General features: G+C 45.2%; 2 protein-coding genes across 2 annotated transcripts in view; one reads left to right on the plus strand and one right to left on the minus strand.

The window, feature by feature from the left end:
• mllt10 (MLLT10 histone lysine methyltransferase DOT1L cofactor) overlaps positions 1-16475 on the minus strand; it is a 78033-nt gene that overhangs the window by 47341 nt on the left and 14217 nt on the right. The window lies entirely within an intron of this gene.
• On the plus strand, positions 6335-8932 carry skida1 (SKI/DACH domain containing 1; the record flags this gene model as incomplete). Its single annotated transcript, XM_083995603.1, has 1 exon — positions 6335-8932. The coding sequence occupies one exon, from the start codon at positions 6335-6337 to the stop codon at positions 8930-8932; it is 2598 nt and encodes an 865-aa protein (XP_083851729.1).

The raw sequence follows: 16475 nt of genomic DNA on the forward strand, positions 1-16475 counted from the left end.
CAGCAGTCTGAGAGGAATGTTTTCACAGACTGAGCTCATAAGCCTCAACAAATGATTGCTGACAGGTAAGTAAAGGTCTTGTATTTTGAATCAGTTGTATTCCCAAATAGATCCCATATGCTTGTTTTCAAATCAATTTATTAATGAGTAATGGGTGTTTTTCAAAGGTGTCAGGTAGAATGTAAACTCTCTAGCGTCTGTAGACCTTACAAAACAAAATAAACAGTCGACTACTGTTTATGTTAAGTTGATGTGTTAAGTTGACATGTTTGATCAGTTCTTACACAGTCCAGCCTATAGCATATAAATTTAGCCCAGCCATTATTCTTTAAGCCCAGTTAAGTTGAAACAATGAAAACAGTGTTTCACAGACAAAGCATGAGGCTTGGAGCAAACACTGGCACAACCTGTTCTTTTCTTGAAATACATAAGAATTTACATTTAAATTAACCCACAGTCACTTCATGCCCCTGTTGCAGGGATAAATCTTATACTGGAAGTTTGACAGTTTTTTTCAACATGCAGTAACTCCAATAAAGGTGTCATAGACCATTTTATTCATTCAGATATTTTACTATTTAAAATTGTATATTTTTTAAATCTCTATTGTATTGACATTCTGCATGTCTTTCTCAGGGTTTATTGCAGTCAATACATGTTGAAGGGTTGTAATGGTTGTGACAGACCATGTACTTTCCCATCTGTGTCTTGTGATTTCTCTGTTAAATGACTACATGATGTGTTCAGGATAATAGGACAGACACCAATCAGCTAATTGTTTGAATAGCGATTGGCCATCAGTGATCATTTTAGATTTTTTTCATGTCCTATTGATTCAGCCTAAAGCCTGCTCCGCCTGTGTGGGAGAGGGTGAAATGTCGGAGAGTTGAACACGCTGAAAATGACCTGAACGCGCTAAATGAACTCAAGGCTCCCGAGCCGTATAGATGTGTTTCCTTTTGCCGGTTACACTGTGGATTCAGACCCATCGGTGTTTACCCGGGGTCTCCTCTCTGGGCTGCGAGTAGCACAGAGGCGCAGGAAAAAATACAAACAGTCCCAACACGGCGGGGTGAAAGGTGAAGAGAGCCCTTCCCCCACCACTGTCCAGCACACACTTCAGGCTCGGATTGCATGTAAAATCACATTCTCCCGGGGTGGTGGGGGGTGGAGAGGAATTCATTGTTTTGGCATGGGGCAGTGGGTTTGTGTCATAAAAAGTCTATGCTCTTACAAGTGCCTGCGCCTCCTTGACCAAGTGTCTCCATAAAACTCAATGCAAAACAAATGACTTGGGGGCTGCAGGGGAAAAAATAGCCGAGTTTTTGTCTGATGAGTGTTAGAAAACTGGAAGAGTTTGGAAGATTGCCTATACCAAGAGATACTTTTTTTTATGGCCAGCCAACTTATACAAATGTATGAAATTCACCAGATTGAACCAGTTCCACAAACCTCTACAAGAAACTGGTTTCCATAACGCTATTGTATGGAGCCAGCTTCCTATACAATTGAAATAAACTGTCCTTTCATAAATCGCATAAATGGCGATTGAGGAATTAAAATTGTTTGTCTTAGTCGGTTGTTGAGTTTTCTAACAATTTATCTTCTGCTAAAATGTTGGTTACACTGCGCAAAGCTGTTCAGCACTGGTCACGTGTGTTCATTAGTCCTGCCAGTGTGTGTGTGCCCTTACCGTAATCCGTCCATCTCCCCCATTAAGCCTCGGTCTTCCACAGTGAAGTAGTGGAAAATAATTTGTAAAAAGTAGGTAAAACCTTCAACAGCAGTGAGAAGTCGCTACAAGGCGCCATAGGCTGCTAAATAAACTTTTCTTTATTTATTATTTATGTTCCACTTTTTTTCTGTTCTCTCTGTGTGGGCTGCATTAGGGATGATTGCTTCGTGGATGTAAATTACAATAGTCACTGACTTCCAAGAAGCATGTCCTAAAAATACAGGCCTGTCCTTCAGATTAAAGTGAGCACCCTGCACTGAAACTCCAGCCATGCAACAAACCAGCCCTGCAGCTCAGAGCGGGATGGTGTCCACCATCAGGAATAAGCCTCAACATTTGATCGTCTGGGGCTTTTCCCCCTGCACCACCAGCACACAGCGGGCTGCTGCAAGGAAACCTTCCCCGTGCTCGAGGTCTCTCCCTCGGTCGCTGGGTCTCGTCTCCTCCCCTCCGGTCCCGGTCGACATCCACGGGCGCAGGAGAGAGAGGGGGGAATAAGTGCCCTGTGGCATCTGGTGTATCCACAATCTGCATAACAAAGAGTCCCTGATCTTAATTGGAGATAATCAAATAGCGTGTATATATGCAGCCTATATAGCCTACATAAAGTTATTTTTTATTTAGAGATGGTTTCATGGACATATCGTCATTTGTTATTTTATAGTCCACAATTCAAACCGAAAAACACAATTAGAGCTTGAATTAAAAATAACAACAATAATAGAGTCAGCATGGGGCATCCTCGTGTCTATAGGACCAGTGTGAGAAACTTAAATGGAAGATGATTTCCCACTTGACACGTGGCGGTCACAACCATTTTCCTTTCATGTTTCCTGACTTTCTCTAAAACAAGCAGTTTTAATTATCGCCGTGTTTTAGATAAAGCAAATATATAGGTCAAATAAAAATGATATGACACGTGCTATTTACAGGCTGCTGCTGCACGATCCAATTTATTATTGAATTAATCGTGCGTGTAATTCCTATTTGTGTCAAGTGTTTTAAGGTGAAAGCCTGTTTGCTCCTTTTCAACAGCGCTGGAACCTGTTAGATAAAACTTCTCTATGGATTTTTTTTTTTCAGTCACCGTGTAAATGTTATTCTATGTCTTTTATGTAAATCAATGTGCAGCACCTTGGTAAACTTTTATGTTTTGAAAATGTGCTATATAAATAAAGTGGAATGGATTGGATAATGTCAAATATGAATCTATAATTTATGTGTAATCTCGTTATTTTGTGGTGTATTATGTAAACTAATTATGTTATAGGACAAATGTATTCTACGCAAAGTGCACATGCTGGTCAGTGAAGATGTGGACTTATTTAGGTCATAGAAGTGGTTAGCGGGTAACACTGTTTACAGAACCCATGGCTGTATTTTATGTGATGAGGGCAGAAAGGCAATAAGCACGTATTGTGTCAAAGAGAATAGAAACCAGGATTCCCGAAGGGAGAGAGAGACACGCAGTGTTCAGGACGAAACAAGCCTTGGCTGTCTGTTCCTCCCTGCATCTCCCAAGCTGGGCACAGAGTTATTCCCCCGAGGAACAGGACCTCAGCGAGCGGCCCCTCCCCTCACTCCACTCTGTTGCATCCATGAAGCTCCACATGCTCCACGTATCAACGCTGTCATACACAATCAGACACGTGAAAAGCCACTTTTAGCAGCAAACACAGCGATAAGAAAGTTGACGTGCAGGTTCTAGTTGTATTCAAAGCGACGAGAAGCTCAGATGAGAGGTGCACACTGGGGCTTACACTGGAGATAACTGGGCAGCCTTACGCGCACGCACACACATAGACACAGTGATCCCTCATGGCCTGTTTCAACTGCATCCATAAGCAACATGTGCAGTGGCTTTTCATGCTTTTTCATAGCTAGAAGGTGATTTAATGATTGACACTACAGGTAGTCTGCTGTAATTATAACTTTTAATTATCGCTAAGGGACTTTTACGCACAGTCACTGTAATTGGAAGGTATTAAAAATAGAAACGTTTCTTTATAGTAGTGCGCGCACACACACTATGCGTAAATATGTATTACCTATATCAGCACGTTGGTTGGTGTAACGCCGAGGTAACACCGATGGTATTAAACGTTCACTGGGCGGTCTGTAAATAAGTAAACAGGCCTAAAGTTGTGGAGATGAACATGCCCAGTCTTGAGTATGGCTCAATCGCGCTCAACACTCAGCACTGCCCGTGAAGAACAGGCCACAGGGGATTCACGTGTTTTATAGATAACAAAGACGGAACATAACGCTGTTGAAAAAAAAATGGCTCAGGGGCCAAACACAATAACCAGTCAAAACAGCCTCCTGTAGGCCTACTGCTAATTCAAACAATTAGCCTATATATTATACTGCACAGTCACATTATTTGGTTAGCGTTGTGGGTGGTGGCCTCAGCCCACGTTTCCTCTGCTTCCGATGCAGCCTATGCGCAACTGTGTGTGTGCGTTAATGAGGTGTGCACGTGCGTTCAGATTGCTGCGGGTCTTTCATTGCATGCGCGTGAGTGTTTGTGTGCGTGCGTGCCTGCGTGCTGTCTACCTTGAGATTCTACATATGCCTGTGTGTGTGTGTGTGTGTGTGTGTGTGTGTGTGTGTGTGTGTGTGTGTGTGTGTGTGTGTGTGTGTGCGTGCGCGCACATGGCATACGCACGTGCATGTGAACGTTTACAGGATATTGTACGTGACACCAGACACAAAAAAGAATTCCTCAAAATTAAATCGCCATTAATGTGACTGCGTTGTGTTCAGTAATCCCACAATAGCCCAGATTCCTGCTCCCACTATTTATAAAAAGCAAAATTTACAGTAATAATTTATGCATGTACAAATGCTAGAATATTTACAATTGTTGCATCCAAAATGTCCTTTTAAAATTACCTTTTTTAACGGTAGCCTAGACCTTGACTGGGTGATTCAAGCTGTTCTGGCTTTAACCTACGCCGTCTAGAAATTCTTATGGGAAAAGCAACCCTGACTCTGCACTTTCAGCTTCCAGCCCAATCACTATTCACGTTGTTTTACCGGGGTGAGAAGCAGGCTACAGTTTAACAGGGATTCACTGGTTTGGTATGACTCTGCTAAATTCACATTAACTTCAATGCGTTCGAGTTTCGGTATTTGTATTTGTTTTAATTTAACCTACAAGTATTAACGACTGCATGCGTATAAACATATGCACATGGTTACACTCTGCAGTACAACATATTTGAAATGATTTTGCGCACGCACACACAATCTGGTGTAAAGGGAAAAGGTAGGCTATAAAAAACATTGGGAAAGAGGATTAATTCATTACGGTGTGGCCAGACCTATGAATAAAAGCATGCATGCATGGTCTGAGCAAATAATGTATAAGTAGGTCAGTCTATATGCAACCAACGAGGAAAAATTCATATGGAGGAAAAGCCAAAGCCAACAAAAGCAGATGAGTTGAGCCTTTTGGTCAGGGCAGCAGCCTGAACGTGGAAAAGCAGCTCTCCAAGTGTAAAAAGCAAAATGTCTTTGTTTAAGCTGCGCTGACTTCACTCACACACACACGCACACACACACCATGGACCCGTCTAAAATACCCGGAGAGTGGGGTAATTTTACCAGCACACAATCGATTGCATATAGAAGCCCCACCGCATGCATTTTGATGTGGACCGAGGGGGGAAACAGCAAAAAATACATTCCAGTCTTATCGTGATACTTCTCGGGCTCAGGTTACCTACTCCGCTTGTAGCAGCAACCATGAGCCGAGGTGAATTTTTATCAGCTCTTTATGCGGCTACTGAAATATGAACTTGTCATAACTGCATTATTTACTCAAACAGCACAGACTGTGGGCTCAATTGTAAAACTATTGTAATGGTTACTGGGTGGGTTGGGGAGGGGGGGAGCTGAATATCCATTTTTATTGCATCACCTGTCAGCGGCGTCCAATGGGCGTCGACTCTGAGGGCATTAATTGATGAAGGTGTCTCCAGACTGGCGCACCTCCCCTCTCTGTCATTTTATTTGTGGCTCAACCAGCAGCCAGAATAGCAGCTGCATTTTAGCTCTTATTCTGTTTCTCTCTGTCTCTGACTCTCCCTCTCTCTCTCTCTCTTTCTCCCTCCCCTCCCCTCCACGCTCACAACTCCCTCTCCCTCCCTCCCTCCCCCCTCTCTCTCTCCCTCTCTCTCTCTCTCTCTCTCTCTCTTCTCCCTGTTTTATTCCTCTGGCTGAAGCAGTGGTGTACACCTACCCCTCGTCCTGCTGCCGTCCAGAGGGGAGTGGAGCCGGCAGAGGCAGGTAGCAGCAGCCCCGGCTTGGTGGACGCATCCGTCGCATTCCTCCACCATGCCGGACCGGGGCAAGAGGCGACGAGTGGATGCTGTCGGCTCATTCAACCTATTAGGCACCGGCAGCTCCATTTAACTCCGCATGTCAAAGTTTACATTTTCATGACGCAGCAGCAGCATCAGCAGTGTGGATGGATTAAAGGTATGAGCAGGATGTCTTGAGCTCGCGACCCCATGCCATTTAGTGGTTAAATCCATAACAGCCTATACTGAGAGTGACTACATGGATTAATACATTGGAGCGGATATATAAAAGATGGGAGACCTGGAGTGTGGTTTTGAGGAAATGCAAGGAGTGAGGTTGGGATACCTGCTCATCAAAGGCAAGCAAATGTTTGCTTTGTCTCAGGTCTTCACCGACCTGCTCAAGAACATCCCTCGGACCACGGTGCACAAGCGCATGGACCACCTGAAAGTAAAGAAGCACCACTGCGACCTGGAGGAGCTGCGGAAGCTCAAAGCAATAAACTCTATAGCTTTCCACGCCGCTAAATGCACTCTCATATCGCGGGAGGACGTGGAGGCTCTGTATTTCTCCTGCAAGACTGAGCGGGTGTTGAAGTCCAACAAAAGGAAAGCGAAAGCGGTGTGTTCCCCCGGGGATGTTGACGCGTCCTCGGGGCTCCTCCGTGCCGACGCCGAGCTGTGGAAGGAAAAAGTTTGGTTTAGTTTGCACGGTGTCCCGGAGACTCTGACACTTCACAACAAAACGGGCAGGCGCAGAGAGCTGACTCCTTGCCTTACCGACTCCAAACTACCTCAATTTTACCACAAATCCAATGGACGAGAGTACCGGTCGGCGACTAAGTCCAGTCACAAACACTTTAAAAACTATGAAACAGCTAAAATAACAGGGAACCGCGTTACTTTGAGCCAAAGGCACTCGATTTTCCGGAGCGCGGTGAGCCGGCAGCCGGTGGTGCTTCAGTCCGCCATAGCTGCTCAGTCCAGGCTCTCTCGCTCAGCCGGCGACCTACTTCACAAAAGGAAGAGGAGGCGCGAGGGGGGCGGCGGCAGCAGGGACAGCGCGAGGCACTCGTGGAGCAGGAGCAGACACGCGCACCACCACGCACCACCGGTGCTGCTGGTGCAACCCAAATCATCCGGCAGTCACGGGACCTCTTACGGCGCATTCAGCCTCGGTCCAGATTTCTATCTTGACCCCAGACCTCACCACCATCACCACCACCAGCACCACCACCACCATCATCACCACCACCACGAACCCACTCTCCCGGAGAGTTACAGCAGCGACACCGAGTCCAGCACCTACTCGGACCGGGTGTACCCCGACTCGGACTTTGGGTCCGGTTTCTCCACCAGCAGCAACTCCGGGAGCTCCGAGGAGGAAGAGGAGGGCGAGGGCGAGGACGAAGATGACACTCAGTCGGAGAGTTCAGAGGTCAGCTCGGAGGAGGAAGAGAGCTCTTCTCAGTCCGACTCCAGCTCGGTCTCGAGCCGGGTTTCGGTCCAGAGCATCCGGTTCAGACGGGCCCGTGTGGGTTCTCTCGCCAAGAACCTCAGCACTAGTAAAGCACCTTTGGTCCTGCAGCCCACGTTTCACTACAACAACCAGCCACAACACGAGAAACAATACAGGACACTGTGCCAGGTGGCCCCTCCACACACAGGGGACAGCAGGCATGAGAAACGGCAAAAATGTGAATTTATTTGTAGTGAAACCAGGAAGGACTTGGGACCTTTACAGCCACCAAAATTTAACTCAGTCGTTGTGGGGGAAAGCTTTTTCACCGAGTCCAAAGGGGAGAAGGCAGCTGACGCTGATCCAAGCAGGACTGACCCGCTGGAGCTGAGCTCTTATTCACCGGGACTCAACCGGTGTAAGGCCTTTCAGTCTACACGCAGGGCATCGGGGTATCCCACCAAATGCCCCCCGGGACTGAGTGCACACTGTGACCAGGACAAAGACGCCAAGCTCCTGAAATGTACTGAGAAAAGAGAGGGGAAAGCCACCAGCCACAAACAACTGCCCAGCCCCCTGAAAAAAATAAAGACCGAGGCGGAGGAGCCCTGTGTGACCGCCGCTCCCTACTCGGACAGCGGCAGGACAGCCAGGACGCCCCCCTTCAACCTCCACAATGTGAAAGTTAAAGTGGAGGAAAGCTGTGATGAGTATGAATACCAGAACCAGGCCACTGTAGTCAAGTGTAAAGGGGATAAGGCAGAAAGCAGCAGCCAGTATCCCAGTGGAGCTATCAAACAAGGAGAGTTTTTCAACAGCGGGATTAAAGCCACAGAGAGGAGCCCTGATGTGGCCCCCAGGTCCCCGTGTATTCCCCAGGAATGCAGGAGCAGCCAGGACACCCACGCCCCGTGCACCGAGGAGGGGGAGCACAGGAACAGAAACTGTCGGGCACCGGCGCTGGGGAGCAAGAAACCCCGAGTTTCCAGGATCCAAACAAAACAAAACGTGCCCAGGGTCAACAAGGCTGCATCTTCCTGCTCCTCTTCGTCTTCTTCCTCCTCCTCCTCCTCATCATCATCATCCTCCTCCTGCTCTTCTTCTTCTTCATCATCATCATCTTCTTCTTCTCGCCCCGTGGGCAGCGAGGAGACATCCACGGAGGATTTACCGAGCAGCAGACGCAAACGCAGCAGCGCCAGCAGCAGCTCTGTAGTCCTATCGCCTGCAAAAATGCCTTTCAGCCTGATGGCAAATTTCCCGTCGCCGCCGTCGCTGGTTGTTGGCAGCGACGGGGATTTGTGCCCCGCTTACTCCCTGAACTCACTGAGGGGCCCCGGGCCTCCCCCTCCGTCCCACCCCGTGTGGAGGTGGCAGCCAGGCGGCCAGATTCTCCCTCCCCCACACGCTCAGAAAACTAGGAAATACTGAACAGAACAACAAAAGCCCCCACGGTGTCCATCTCCCAACATTATTGTAGCCAGAGTCTTAACGTGAAGTCCACCAAAATTGCTCCAAACTTTACCGGTGTGTTACTATTTTGTTTTCGCCCCCCACGTTTTTTTTTCTTTTTTTCTTTTTTTTTTTCTGTGAATGGATTTACATTCCGCCTTGTTTTGAAGTTTGATCGAGGGAAACCTACAAGATCCACATCCAGATCCTGATCCCCCCTTTTGGAGCCTCAGAAAACGCCCACAGGACTGTGAGACACCGCTCGTGGATTTACGCTTAAAAAAAAAAAATTCTGTTTAAAAATAAGCTATCAGTCCTAAGCAATATGTTAGGTTCTCATCCATGTGTTTACTTGATTTTTTTTTTCTTTTTCTTTTCTCAACTCGACTGTTTCTTCCTCGCTTTTCTATGCTCGACCTGTTGGATTGTATATGGTGCCACGGTTTCAGTGGTTTGTGCTTTTGTCTGACAGAGGAAAGGGGTTAAAAAACGAAGGAGAAGAAGAAGAAGAAATCGCAGCATTCCTTGGGATGAGGCTACTCTTAATCTAAACTGGAGCCGAGAGGAAGTTTGACTTGGTAAAACCCAAAACAAAACAAAAAGAGTCAGGGTTTCCCAATCTGTGCCACTTCTTGGTGGGTTACATTTTATATAGCCTATCAAAGCTGTGTTTTCTTTCATGACTGCTTGGCCACTACTGGCCCACGTGTCCAAGTGTTCAGAATGATTAAAATGCGTTTATTAATGTCTATCTATACATGCTCACAGTGAAGCCTTTATTAGATTTGACAGGAATTTATTCCTGGTGGTTGTGGGTTTCTTTTTTTAGAGTGCTTGTGATCTGGTTTTCAGTCTTGTTTTTCCTTCTGCGGAGTATTTCCTGGTTTGCAAATGTGTGTGATTGTGCACAGACGCAGGCCCAGACACAACACAGGCCTTATGTACAGACAATCAAAAAAAAAAGACGAAAAAAAAAAAGAATAAGGCTCAGTCCTTCATAGCACGTTAGGTCCCACGACAGACTCGACTCGTGTACCTTCAGGTCCACGTGGCCACCGATTTCCCTCTGCACATCATATTTTATGCCAGAGGACTGGGGTCTGTGTTTGCGTTCAGAGCACGAAGGTGAAGTCAGGAAAATGCAAAACACAGACATATTGACAATGTCCAAGATATGGCTGCCAGTGGGATGTGAATCAGGAGTCACCGTTGGGGGGGTGGGTGTGGGTTGGGGGGTGGGGGGGGGGCAGCACCAAAACAGCGTGAAAACACCTTCTAGCTACACTGGCTACTCAGAAACAATGCGACAAAGCACAAGTGATAGGCTTAAATGCATTGCACTTTTGATACTGTTGGGGGTCTTGTTTCAGCTTTAGGGTTTTTCTGACGAGCCTGTGAAATGATGTCAGATGGATGCTGATAGGAAATTAAAAAAAAAAAAAGACTTACGATGAGACAGTTGAATTTGGATGTATAGAGAAAAAAAAGGCCAAACTGCCTGGTTTTCCTGCTCTTTGATATGTGCTGTATTAAGGATTCACCCAAACATATAGGATGTTTTCCTGATTTCCTATTATTTAATAATATGCTTATTACCATGAAGCCAGTGGTGTCCTCTCTCCCCCCCCCCCCCCTTTTTTTTTTTGGTTGGAGTCAATTGTTTTGATCTGAGCTGGAAAAACGTCATTTATTTCCAATTATTGGCTGAAAACACCCAAAATATAGTTTCCTTTTTTTTTCTTCTTTTCTTTTTTTGAAATATTGCTTTCCTTTTGTCAATAGGTCCCCATCTCACTTTGCATTAATGTAGCCTTTTGAATATGGCCGCTCAGTGAATGTACCCCAGGTAGATTTAATACATTTAGCTGTAGCTCCTCCACGACTTCATCGTGTACATGAAAGACGAAGTAAATCAAGCGGTGGAAGCTGCAGCTACATGTTAGGGATTTTAAGGAAATGTGTAGATGTTTTTAATGGCAGTGCAGGACGCGCTCTGCTAATTGGCAGGCTTTTCTGTCGGCGACAAAGAGAGGCCCAGCTTATGGCGAGCCAGATCACAACAAACCCAAAGCCCGTGAATGATGTCAGCCTCCTCACAAGCACAGCAAAGGGTGCATTCATTCAGAGGATTGTAGGAACTATTTAATGGGTGAAAAAAAGAGGAAAATGTACAAAAAAAAAGCTCTGGTTAAATCAGTGTGGATACATATGGTAGATGTTTAGCCATGTTATTAAAGCACCACTCTGCAGCCATGAAGCCCCAAACTCACCATGGGCCTTATTCCATGAGGCTGGAGCAACAATTCAAACTTGAACTTATATATTCTCAGCCTGTTCACCGGCTATTTTCTGAAGCTATGACACAAGCTGGTGTATGAGCAGGCTAGCAGTTTAAAAAAAAAAAAAAAATGGAGGGGGTTGCACAGGGTTGAGAGAGGGGAGGGGGTCGCTGTGTTGCAAGAGCGAAGCTTTCAACCTTTAATCCGCATGTCAAAAGCATAGGCTGCACGGCATAGGAAGAAGAGGAATAGCCTGTGCCCAAAGCTGTGCGAGGTTTTGCCCCCCTGACGCACCAGCCTATTCTCACGCAGCGCTCACAATGCGCGGCTGAGGGACGGGGATGGTGGTAATGGCCTGTTGGGAGGGCCTTTCCACCATTAAGACAAATAGCTCTCTGACAGTGACGCTATCAATGTAAACAATTGCATCGTGCAGCAGCAGCAGCTAGAGACTGCGTGCACACCCCCCACCACCACCACCCCTCACACACACACACACACCCCTCCCTCCACCACCTCCTCCTCCTCCTTCTCTTCCCCACTGCCCTGCCCTCCTCATTCACTCATTTACTTCGCTGTTTTGATACAATACTTGAGGTCAGGTTTTTGACATGGAATTTGAAGTCACTGGTTGTTTATATGAGACTGAATATTTATTTTTGTGAATTTTCTGGGGTTTCTTGTATATTGATTTTTGTTGTTGTGAATATATATATAGTACAGCTGCACTCGAAATGGAAACTTGAACGGTGGATTTCTGAAGCACTTTCCCTTTCTTTTCTTTTTTTTAATTATGAAGCATTCATTAAACGCGACTGAGTGTCATTGTCAGATTCTTTTCTCTTTCTTTTTGAATTGGACGATCATTTGTTGTTAATCTGATTTAATGGTGGGGAAACTGGTCTGGGGTTTGCGTTAGGACAGAGTTTTGAAAACAAAGAAATTAAGTCATTTTAAACTTTCCTTATGAGGTTTCCTTTTTCTCTTTTATTGTCTTTCATTTTGGGGACACAGCTGCTTTTCATCTTTAAAATGTCATACACAAGTTTGTTATAAAATGTCCTCAGCCCTTCAATTTACTCTGTACAATTAATTTTCATCAATATTTAAAAGCATTTAGAGAAAATTAGACCTTCAGTGAAATAAATAGATTTTATTTTGTCCTGAGGCAAAGAATCCTCAGATTTGAAAAGAAAGTCTTTGAATGGATTTACAGTGGTGCTTATCCACACTGTGGGCAGTCTAAACTAACAATAGAGCTAATGATGACTGGTGGTAAATATCAGATCTTCAGTTTGGTCAGACTGTTACAGTAGAGAGGGATTCCCTACCCTGGTATGTGTGTGTGTGACGGAAGAAGTGGTAGGCCTGCGGAGCCTGCAATAATAACAAGAGGCAAACCGCAGACATTTACGCATGCAGCATTTCCAACCACTGCGCATGAGGTGGTGCGAACTCACTCGGGTTTTATACTTGGAGCAGAGAGAAACCTCAATAAGCTGGACTAAACAACGCTCCCGCAGGGACACAGAACCTTTGAGCAACTCGTAAAACAAACAGCACTGCTGCCTGCATGTATCCACAGCACAGGAAGCAGAATGTGTGTAACTGTGTGTTTAAGTGTGTGTGTGCGCGCAGAGATTGGGGCCAACTTGTCGAATAAAGCATCATTATTCCCCTCGATAAACAACGAGATAAGAATAAAAGCAAAATTACAGGAGTGGCCTACATAACCCACAGTGCACTGCTGGCATAGGAGGATAAAACACATTAAAATAAACTAACACTCCACAGCCACATCAGAGGTGCGCACCACAACTCGCCCAAAGGCTCCTCGCCTGTCAGGATAGAGAGTGCAGGTCAGAACCGAGCAACTTCTCCGAGAAGCTTTGACCAGACTTGCCCTTCGCTCAATCTGCCACGTTTGACTTGATGTTTCCCTGATTAATGAGACTGCGGTGTATCGCCCAGGCCCAAGCCCCGAGGTTGATAAGGGGAGCCGGGGCTGGCAGGGCTGTCTGGCCCCGGCTCGGCTGCTGCTGCTGCTGCTGCTGCTGCTGCAGGAGCCTGAAGGGGCCGCGTACTGGGAGCAGGGACAAGCCATTATACTGCTGCTGGCGTTTCAGGGTTAAATTCCAGTGCGGATTGGGAACCAGTAGACTGTAACTTCTATAGAATAACAATAGAAAGAATACGTGAAAAAGGGGAACAAAACAGTCCTCAACACAAGTCGGTTTTTACTGAAAATAAATAAATAAAGTTTCCTAAAGAGCTGGCTTGTTGCAGTCAAACGACATTTGTCGCTCGCTGCACGATTGGAGACGAAGTTGTGGCTAATGCTGACGGACACATGCCGCGTTAGGGTCAGCACTTTGCATTGATCTTTGAGACAATTAAATACATGGAGGCCGGTGAAAGCTGTCAGGACGTTTTTATGTTGAATCCTTCAACTGTAAAGTATTCGCCTGCACTGGCCACTTCACACGAGGTCACTCGCGAGCTCATAATATTTTGATGTGAGATATGAATAAACAAAACCAATCTCTTGACGGTTTGGGAGCTATTAGGGGAGAATTTGTAAAAGATTTGTGTGTGTTATGCAGCATTAAATGCATCAACAACTTCTTAGCCCCAGCCTTTTTTTCCCTTGCAGTTCTCTCTCTCTGGTTGTGACCGGTGGTTGTGTGGAAACAGGAGGGTCTGGGGGTCTGGGGGAGCAGAGCCCCTCAAAAGGCTCTGTCTGCATGATAAAAAACGGAGCTGCTGCTCGAGCCTGAGATTAAACTGCACAAGGGCGAAACTGTCAGGTTGAAAGTACAAAGTTTTTCATTGCTATTTATTTATTTAATTTTTTTTTCTGCATTAGTTTGGTAACCTCGTAACGTGCAACATGTAGCCTTTACAGTGAAGCTGTTGATGACTTTCTGATCCCTTCTGAATGTGAACTAAAATTAAAAATAATGTTGAAATACTGCAAAAATAATAATAATAAAAAAATCCCATAATTGTGGTGGGAAAACAACGTTAAAACCAGAATAATTATTAAATAATATATATTATAAACAACATTTTGGTAAATTATAACTGACACTTTATGAGGCACACAGAGCGAAATTTGCATTACAAACTGAACAGCTTATAAATTATCATTCTGGACACAACACACTACACACCCAGTCCGTCTGCAACTAATCCAGCGCATGTACTATAAACTCAATAATTATGTGAGCTCCCACTGTGTTGCACACTAGAAAGTGAGGAAATTATATCTCCACTTATTGTAGTCGACTTCAAAATAAAAGCTCGCTCATCTATTGAAGTGGAATACCAGGCCCCGTGACCTCCGCGGAGAGCGCAGCTTCTGTTTAAAGTGTAAACCAAACTTTTCCCACCGACAAAACTTGGTGTAATGTGATGGCTCCTCCATGTGCTGAGCTGAACTGAGCTGAGCAGACTAGGCTATATATACTCTGTGTGGCCCACGTGCTTTTCCCTCCCTTTAACATGATTTTATACAAGTTAGATCTGAGAAACCGTGTGGACTCCAGTCACAATAAAACGTCCTCTTCTCTCTGAATCCGGTATTAATATTCTGACCTACGCGGGTTATGAGCTACTGGCGCTTTCACACTTCAGCATTAGTGGAGGTGCACAGACTTTAACTAGACTTAAACGGAGTTAGAGTTACACCAAGGAGCATCTACTGACAGCAGCGGAGCCACGGTTTACTGTTCGCTGTGATAAGATTATCATTTGTTTTTGCAGCTCTAATTTCATTCAAATTAACTCCCTCAACTAAATGACCCCCCAAAACGATTCAGTTCACACACTATGAGCGTGTTACTTTCACATGTTTCAATATCTGATGACTGACCATCAAAGATGCCAGAAATTCTTAGATATCCACGCATTGAGAAAGTAGTACAAAGGTCAGGGACTCGTAATATTCATATGACCCATGCCATTACATAAAACGAGGCACTAATCAGAAGTAGCCTCAATGATTTTAATAACGCTATAAATCAATGGATTAGATCTGATTCGCTCATACTTTAATCTACTGGAGCTACTGTCACTGTGGCCGCGATGGTTTAACATGAAGTGGGACACAGCGGGGGAAACAGCGCTGCTTCAGCTGGGTCTTTACCCGGCATCCTCCTGCATAGAGCCGGGGCAGCAGGGAGGGGTGGCGGGCTGTCTGGAGAGGAGAGGGGAACAACGATGCTGCTGCTCAAACTTTTCCTTCTTTAAAGTCCCATTCAAACGCTGAATGGTGTTGCCCAATAGAAAAGTAGGTCTTATGAATTATGTATTAGTGTCTCATATATAGGAATCTGGAAATATACATGTATATTATTTAGTAATTTTACGGTTAAACTGTGGGACACGTGTTTCCTGCTTATGACAATGTGCAGCTGAAATTTACTCTCTGCAACAAAAAAGATAATATATTCATTTAAAAAAGTGTTCTGTCATTTGTTATTTACCTTTTATTTTTATTGCCACAATAATATATTTTTTATTATCATTGCTGTTGTGGTTCCCTTGATAACAATGGGCTTATAATAATAGTAATTATCATAGTAATGCCAGTATTATTATGTGATTTGTAGAGTGCATGATGAACAAAAACAACATGCTTATTTATAAAATGATAATCACTTTACTAAGTTTAGCCCATATCTTTGTCCACGTGACTCAAATTTCACGTTTGTAGCCTGTGTGTGTAAATCAAATTGAAATAACTCTCGGGTTAATAACTGACCTAAATCGCTTGAAAACACACTTCGAAAAGACACACGGAGCCCACAGAGCTGAATTCTCGTGGATTTCCCGTGCCAGAGGAACTGCGTGGGGGGAGGAAGGGGAAAACCAGCACCAGAGGGCTTCTGCTCCGTCATGGAGCTCAACTCCATTTGTAAAGGCTTTTCTGCGGACAGGAGAGAGCCAGATGTAGCCTAATGTTGAATGGAGCATGGAGACTCGAGCAAACTTTTAACATACAATTCAATCAGTTATCAACAAGCCCCGTTCAATGACAGTGCATGGGCCTGGGGTGTGTAGCCATAAGCCCGGTGCTTCAGAGTGGGACGGAGTGGAGCGAGCCAGCGTTTATGCCAACAGGCCACATGCATGAGTCTCCGCTCATTCAGCCTGTTATCCTGCGACTTACCAACATACCAACATATCTGAAGGGCTCTCATTCCTCAAACCTAAAGAAGCCATTCTCCTCTGTTTTCTGC

Source organism: Trachurus trachurus (genome assembly GCF_905171665.1).
Source record: "Trachurus trachurus genome assembly, chromosome: 20".
Classification (NCBI taxonomy): Eukaryota; Metazoa; Chordata; class Actinopteri; order Carangiformes; family Carangidae; genus Trachurus; species Trachurus trachurus.